The following is an 8,983-nucleotide window of genomic DNA, read 5'->3' on the forward strand; positions in this document are numbered from 1 at the left end:
ATTTAGGTTCATATCTTCCATGTGTGAAGTTTTAACAAATTAGTTCCCACACCTATTTTACTGATACTTTATAGGGTCTCATTAGTCATTTTACAATTACTTTTTTTCAGGAAGAGTGTACATGTAGCCATTATGTCCCAGCCAATAAGTGTTCCTTAAAAAAAAAAAAAAAACAGCATGACTCACCAGTGGGTTGTGTGGGTCTTACTGAAAGACTATCATGACCCACTGATGGGTAGTGTGGGAGCCAATGTGTTAAAGGCTTAGCAACCTATATCAAAGGTTGCAGCTAGAAGAAATAATTGTTTGCTTTACTTCTTTATTTATTGTTCTATATTTAAGAATAACAAGTTTAATAACTTATTTATATGTAATAATCTACATACAACATAAATCTTATTGAAATGTGACTGTATATTATGAAATACTAGTCCATTAAAACACAGCCAAGACAGGGTCACTTTGTAAAGAAAGACTAATGGTCAGTTTATTATTATTGGATATGATAACATGAGTGCATATGCACTACATCAATGCAAGTTATGTAATGCTAGCCAGTAAGTCTGGAAGGTCAATATAATAATAAATAAATAAATATAAATATATAATGTTATGAAACTCAAACTGCTTAGACTAAGCATTTGTATTTTTGTGTTATAATTTGTAGTTATTCTAGAACAAAAAATAGCATAACTCTCAGGTTAGAGAAAATAACAGACAAAACTTAAACATTTAAATTGTATTTAGGAGGTTTTAGAGATTTTACAAATAATATTTGAGATTTTTGGGATGAACAGGAAAATTACTTCTCACTTAGACTATAAAAGAAACAGAATCAATATCTTTACAAACAAATCATTATTAAAAAAAATCTGAATGAACATGTAATCTTTACTAAAAATCTAATAAATTTTGTGAAAATACATATACTACATCAAAAGTTATAGTATAAATACTTAATGTGTGCAAATATGTATATGAACTCATGTATCTACCAAGTCCATTCAGAAAAGGTTAATATATACGAGTTATTGGCTACATGTCATAGCCAACAATCAAACAGCAACAAGTAGCTTAGTTCTTTTCTATGAATCACATATAGGTACACACAGAATACAAATAAATTGGTCAGACTTAAATTATTAGTTATATTTAAGTGTATCTTTAAAAATTAAATACCAATGAAGCTTTCAATAACTGTAAACTTAAGTGTCTCACCCTTTACATTAACTTTCCAGTTAGCTGATAGACAATTATCATCCATCCTCACACTGTATCTGATATATCTTGTAAAAGAATTTTTGCATGAAGAAAGTCACGTCCATTCCAATCAGCCAAGAATGAGCTTCATTTTTGTTTCATCAAGGTATTGGATCATCACACAGAAATGAGCATTTCTTAACATGACGTTGTAATTTATAATGGTTTTCACTACAGCACGTGTTCTGCTTTTTATCCTAATTACTTAACTTTAGAAAAGAAAAGGTATGTTGAAACCTATTAATCAAATTTGTTAAAGGTAAGCATATCAATTTTCAAATCTGATTACGTTCCACAGTTTTACTATACTTTACAAGAAATATCAAGCAAACAATTATACATCATGCAATGCTACTCACTTCATATTTGATTAACAGCATCTCTCAAAATAAGGAAAGCATTTAGATGAAGAAATGATTAATAATTTTTGTATGTCTTATTTATTCAGTACCAGTTATTTGATGATTTACCTAATAATTTCATCTGTGAATTTTCTTTGCATAATTATGTTATTTGAAATGAGTTTACAGCTAAATTCCAAACAGTATTTGATTATTCTTGCTACTAAATAGAAAAAAACGGATAAACGATGGAATATTTCTACATCCATATAAGAATAATGATGAGTCCATTCAATAAACTTGAAAAAATCTTGTATCACTGATTGGACAAGTCACACCTGTTGTTTTTTGTGCATTTTTTTAAACATTATTTTCCAATTAGGAAACAAAAAAATTAAGTTTTTTTCATTTAAATCAATGAAATGCAAAATGTGTTATTCAGAACACTAAATTAAGAAAATTGACATTTTTCTGACTGGAAAATGTATTTCAGATTGACAATCATCACTCCACAGAACAGACAACTATTTGTTACATTACCTGCAACAAGTCTTTGAATGAAGCTCCCACCCCTATACTAAAAAATACGTAGTGTACTAGTATATGATGAAATCAGCATTAGTCTATAGCTCTTCATGAGAAGGGGAGGAGGGCAATATATCCTCCTTATGCAGCATAAGGACAAAAGAAACACACACCAGTTGTGTGGATGGTTCTACATAGAGGAGAACCTGAAGCAATGGTAGTAACATCACAGACTTGCATTGTACATGTTATTACGTGTAGGGGTGAGAGTTTTCTCCAAAGGCTTCGTGCATGTACAAAAATGTTTTAATAGTGGCAAGAGATAATAGCTGAAAAGAGTTACACCAAAATTCTACCTGAAAGCAAAATGAGATGAAGAATGCTGAAAGAACTACATACCTGAGTGATATAGTTTATTGAAACACATACTTATTATATGATTATCTATTATATCCAGCTTCCAAGACCAGTACATACCATTACAGATAAGAGCTTTAAGTTTGCTGATCAAGTAATTTAGTCTAACAGGAAAATCCTCTGCATGTAGATCTCCTTCACAGGTTAAAACTGTGTTGACCAAAGTCTGTTCCTTCTTCTCCATACCTAGCAATAAGCAAATGTATATTTTATCAGAAAACCCAAAGTCATCTCCAGCTTAGTACTCAATGAAGATTTTGCCAGAAAAGTTCCATCTAACAATAATAATATATTTAAGTTAAAGATCTATCATGTTATTTAGAGTCAACATATTCTTACACTTAAAACTGTATTTCTTAAAGTTAATTTTCCTTGTATAATGCCCTTTCTTTTATGCTGCCCTTTATATGCATAATTCTTGCTTGACACTAACCTTGATTCTCCCACTTGTGCTAACATGCTTAGATGTGGTGTAGTTGTGATGAAGTATGCAAATAAACATATGACAACCCTCTAGCAATAGGAGCACAACACAACTTCCTAGCACAGCAGACTCCTTTATCATTAACACTTCAAGATTAGACAAAAAAAAGATGCATTAGAAGTGAGAACAATGGATAGGAAGTGTGAAAAAAAGATATGTTTATATTGAAATTACATTTTCACTGTAGGAAAATGTTAACTTTCAATATGATAACTTCGCTCACTTAATAACTGCATTCTCACAATAAAATGATGGAGGGACCAGTTTAAAAAATTCTCACTTTCAAGAATTGGCAGGATCCAAACTAATTAACACCTACAGTGGGAAGTGTATGAGAGGAGATAAGTTCCTTATGTAAAAACATTTTTAGTGTAAGAAAATGCTAAATTCCAAGAGTCTTTCCTCCACACACACACACACACACACACACACTACAGAGGTGGAGGGCTGGTTTGGATGCACAACACTGAAAGCAAGACAAAAGTAATCACCTAAAATGAAGAGGTGTGCTCCATTATGAATTGAAGCACACAAGATTTCTGCATTACTTCTGCAACATGTAAGTCCTTTTCTTTTGAAGAAGGAAATGAACCTGACATGGGTAATGAAAAAAGATGTACACAAGTGTATTTCATTTCAAGAAGTGTAGTCCACAGCAAAAAAACAATCCTGCAGTAGTTATGGAGACACCTAATCGCAGTCATACAGATGATGCTCCACAACTTATCCTTGAGATTAGAAAATTGAAGTGTAACATAAACATAGAAATTGCAACTGTAAGTAAACAGTATTGTATGTCAAGTAAACAGAATTACAAAGAGGAAGTTAGTAAGTGACCGAAACTATACAAATTCTCAAAACCATCAGAGGAAGATGTATTAAAAAAAACCAAACTTGACATTACACAGTTGCATTATTGCTTCAACTCAACCACAAGAACAGGGCAATATTTATAACCAATAGTAAGAGTGTGTGTGTGTATGTTTTCTTAGAGCAAAGCCAAATCGGGCTATCTTCTGAACCCACCAAGGGGAATCAAACCCCTGATTTTAGCGTTGTAAGTCTGTAGACTTACTGCTGTACTAGCAGGGGGCCCAATAGTAAGAGCATAAATCTTGACTCACTCAACAATAAATGTTAGCAAGAGACATCCTCTTCCTTATTGTGGATAGGAAAAATTTGCTCAAACATAGAAACAGTGTACATGTGACCTGTTGCAGGTATTACAAGGGAGAAGTCATCCTCTGAACTCAACAAGAAAGGAACCACTTGGAAATTAATACGAAGGGAGACCTCTACTACACACAAATGTAGAAACAGGGAAATATTTTTCAAAACCAGATATTACAAGGAGGATCCTATGTGTGCTGGTCCTGCTCTAGCTGACAACTATTCATATAGGAATAAGCATCCAAGGTACATTGAGTGGAGATATAAAAAGTTAAAAAACTAAAATGCACCAGGAAAAAGTCTCCATGGTCCCTCACCATCTAGTAAGGACTCTCTTGCTCCACTTACAGAAAATGAAGAAGTAAATACAGTGGGGACTCCAGAGCAATGTCACATTGGAAAAAGTAAAATGTCTGTCCACATTTATCTATTTTAAAAAACAGATCATCCCTGATATATTCTATCAACAGATCAGCACGGATGGACAGTTTTTTTGTTTTCTGAATTTCACACAAAGCTACACAAGGGTTATCTGCACTAGCTATCCCTAATTTAGCAATGTAAGACTAAAGGGAAGGCAGCTAGTCATCACCACCCACCATTAACACATGGGCTACTCTTTTACCAATGAATAGTGGGATTGACCATTACATTATAATGCCACCATGACTGAAAGGATGAGCATGTTTGGTGTGACAGGGATTCAAACCCATAACCCTCTGATTACGAGCTGAGTGCCTTAACCACCTGTCCATGACAGGCCTGGGATGAACAGAAATCCCCTTCTGCTTTCTTGTTAAAGTCTGCGAGCAGGTGTCCACAACTGAGCAAAACTAGCAGCTATTGAGAAGAGAAATAAATATAAAAAATAAATAATACTTTTTAAAATCTTCCTGTCACTGAAGTTGCTTTCTTGACAGCAAAAGGGAAACAAAAATTAGAAAATTGACTAACAACACCAAAATCATATAATTATGTAATTACACTATTATACATGCAATAAAATAATAACATTCTTTATACATAACAAATATGAATCTATATTTTTAAGTGCATGTTTTATGATAATTTTTATGCACTGTAAAAGCTTCAGAATTTTTAAATAAGGACCTTCCTACTTGTAAGTGTATGATATGTATTGCATTTTGAAGTAATAATAGCAATCTGTACACTGAAAACAAATACAATTTTTGTTACTTTATATTCAATTAAGGAATTGAAAAGAAAATGTATGACTATGTTTACTACCTTATAACTGACATTCTGTACAACATTGCTTCATATTACAAAATTACTTAGTTTTTTAAAAATATTTTATTAAAGGCAAGGATTCAAATGTAAATGCAGCCTAACTAGCTGACACAGATTGCAATTTAGTATTTGAAAAGTAAAAGCATTATAAGAGTGTATGTATGTGTTTCTAGTTGTGAACATTTCCAAACATAACCTAAGACTCGCTCAAAAACAAGTCATGAAAAAAACAGATAATAAAGGGTACATGTTTGTAACTTCTAAGTACCACTTTCTTGTATGCACGCCTGCCTTAATACTTTATGCACAGTAAACAGTATTAATCATTACTGGATTCTACAGACACAAGTTACTTTAAAAAAAAATGGTGTGGATTCTTCCCAACTTTTAACAGAACAATTCCTCATAAATATTATTTTTGAGCAAACGTTGTTAGTTTAACAAATTAAGCAGAAAATAATTACATTTAACCAAGGTACAGCTACTGAAATAATACTGATGCTTGACATACATTACTCAACTTTCCAATATTATGGTATTTAAATTCAGTATAGCATGTGAATAATTGAAAATTATCTTTCCTATGTAATAATATATACAGTATATATTATTCTCAAATCAACTACCAGCACACAGAGTAAAACTGTGCTCTTTTCTTCTTAAATTCATATTACCATTTGGTTATTTTTGTTGTCATTGGATGCAAAATCCAAAGCAAAACAAATACAGGATTCCAGCAATCTAGAAACCATTATTTTTTATTGTGAAAGAATCCCATCATTTTGCAATACTTTCTAATGTAGCATAACACAAGTTGTACTCTTTTTAAATAAATAATTCTCTTTACGAAACTAATTTTTCTCTGAAGAAAAATGCAGCTTAAAATACAAATTCTCACTGTTTATTGCATATCTTTAACCTAATATTGTAACAGCAATATTAACTGAACAGGAAAATACATCACAAGACCTAACACTTTTATACTTAAGCCTTTACACTGGGTATGAATTGTAAACAACGTAACATAAATAAACGCTCGTATTAGGGTTAAAAGAAGACTTTATGCATAAAACATATAAAGCATATTTGAGTCACAGTATACACGACCATACATATGAACCTTACCAGTTATACTACAGGCTGTCGACAGCAATGCTATATGTAGCACTAAAATTTAAATACAAAAGTATTTTTTTATCTAAATATTAAATTCAAAGACACACTTCCGAATCTGTCTTCTTAAACAATCTTTTGGTTTTATATTGGGTCGATTTTTTTTCTCTTAACCACAGTTATCAAAATGAATAAATAAATATATTTGGTTTATGTTTAATACAATTTAGCCTTTAGGCCTAACTAGCTTACACATCAGATAGCACTACTATTACTAAGTTATTATAGAAACCCTACAAAGCAACGAAACGACTCGCTACCGTCACTAACATAATGTAACCTGACTGAAAGTGAAAAAGTAAAAGTGATTATTGTTGTTTCAATCACATCTTCATTGCATGAAATTATCAAAAAACAATAGCTCGAAGACTTCTCAAACTTACCTATACGAAAAAAAAGTTTAACTTACCAATATAAATATACATGTACTAATTAAACTGTGATGTTTTTACATCTTAATTCGCTCTAAAAACCTTTTCACGCTCTCACATAAGAGTTAACGTTACACCCAAACTTAGTTTCTGAATCTTCAAGCCTTCACACGCATGCTCAAAGAAGAAATTGTTTACTAACAATTTTCGTAAAAAGCGCCCCATGTATATATAAACAATTTGTATGAAAACAACTAATAGAAATTAATAAGAAAATTTTATCAATTTTCAAAACTTTTATACCTAAAATATTCATTTTTAACAATAGCTTATCTTTTATAACTTTGCATTATTGAAATATATTTGGATAGTTATATAATTTCAGTGTTATCACTTTTACTCCTACTTTATCAAACATTTTGTACATATTACAATAAATACTGTGATAACGGTTTTAACCGATTTGTCAAATCCTACAATTAACACAATTAGCTAATGTTTATTGTTAAGAGAAAGTTACACAATTGGTTAACTCATCTCTTCACGCCAAGTGTATCGAAACACGATTTTCAACGTTATTACCCTTCACACTTACCGCTAAGCCACAGGGTATGTGACATATAAAGAGAAACACTACGTTTGATTCGCGGTTTTAAATATGCAGAACCTCATTTCAATCTTAAACAGCTTATTAAAACCCTAATACTTTGAAGTTTAAAGGCGCAAGAAAACCTGGATCCGTTGCAGGCAAACAAGACATAAAAAGACAAATTGAAATGTTAAAATCATTTTGAAACAGCAACAACAATATAAATTAACAAATGTTATTAACTATAGTATTTAACATAACTCGTGTCCCCCGCTAAATGAAAACACACACACACAATTCGTAAACATTTAATAATATTATAATGCCCACTAAAATGGTATAAAACAATGATAAGATTAATTGTATTAAAATGTTAAAAGCATTTTAAAACAACAACAAAATAACAGTAATAAATAACTTATAAAATGATATAAACAATAATAATAAACAGTTTGGTTGAATTTCGCGCAAAGCTGCACGAGAGTTATCTGCGCTAGCCGTTCCTAATTCAGCAGTGTAAGACTAGAGGGACGACCCACCGCCAACCATTGGGCTATTCTTACTAACGAAGAATATTTGCTCACAGATAAAAGAGCGAGCATGTTTGGTGCGAGGGGGATTCGAACCCGTAACCCTCAGCCTACGAATCGAGCGCCTTAATCACCTCGGCATACCATAATAAAGAAAGCTCATAAAAGTTGATAATATCATAAAGTCTTCAGAAAAAAAGGTAAATAACAATGTCTAGGTGACTATATTATACCTCCAATAGCAATGTCGCAGAGAAAAAATGTTTTTTGATAGGATTATACTTAAACTACTGCTATCCATGCGTATGAAACATCAGAAATAAAGAAAGAGAGTGTTTCCATGGGTTATAATTTGAATATTTTAAGTCGCAAAGCCATATACACTATTTGTGAAAAACAACAGTCTATGTTCATTAATTTGCTTGTTTGTTTTTGTCAACAACAAGCACGATAAAACAGTTTTAATAAAAAATAAAAGTCTATAAAATAAAAACTCAGAATAATGTTTCAGTTAAAAAGCTAAAATATTAAATTGAAAATTAAAAAGGCAGACTTGAAATACAAATACGAAAAAGTAGTGGAGGCCAAGTTTTGTTGTAACTTCAACGAGCTTATTAAATCGGACAGCGACTAACTAACTAACTGGCTTTTTAACTATCACAAGAGGTGCTTAAATTAATTTCTTTTGCTGCTCGATCTGAATCCACCAAATAAATTTTCAGTTTGAAGAGAAAACCGGTAATACTTTGCACTGAAATCAACATAACATTATATGTCATTTGATTGATTAAGACTTTGTCTTCCTATTTGTTATAAATAACATAGTATAAAACATTGTAAGAATTATCAGCAGTTTGTGAAAAGAAGGATAT

At 31.5% G+C, this 8,983-nt stretch overlaps 1 protein-coding gene across 5 annotated transcripts in view; it reads right to left on the reverse strand.

Moving 5' to 3' along the window:
* The window catches only part of LOC143240524 (uncharacterized), a 36,873-nt gene extending 29,716 nt beyond the window's left edge, over nucleotides 1-7,157 (reverse strand). For 2 of the 5 annotated variants that reach the window (XM_076483081.1, XM_076483082.1), the window contains exons 1-2: nucleotides 7,031-7,157; nucleotides 2,604-2,729 (exon numbers count right to left, since the gene is read on the reverse strand). In XM_076483081.1, coding sequence (XP_076339196.1) covers nucleotides 2,604-2,729; nucleotides 7,031-7,046 — 142 coding nt within the window. In that variant the 5' untranslated portion in view covers nucleotides 7,047-7,157. Of the gene's footprint in view, nucleotides 1-186; nucleotides 290-1,218; nucleotides 1,470-2,603; nucleotides 2,733-7,004 lie in introns of those variants that run through there. The other 3 variants (XM_076483083.1, XM_076483084.1, XM_076483085.1) reach the window with 3 other exon arrangements.
* Between the last annotated feature and the right edge of the window lie 1,826 nt (nucleotides 7,158-8,983).

The sequence above is a fragment of the Tachypleus tridentatus genome, chromosome 13 (assembly GCF_004210375.1).
Source record: "Tachypleus tridentatus isolate NWPU-2018 chromosome 13, ASM421037v1, whole genome shotgun sequence".
Lineage (NCBI taxonomy): Eukaryota > Metazoa > Arthropoda > Merostomata > Xiphosura > Limulidae > Tachypleus > Tachypleus tridentatus.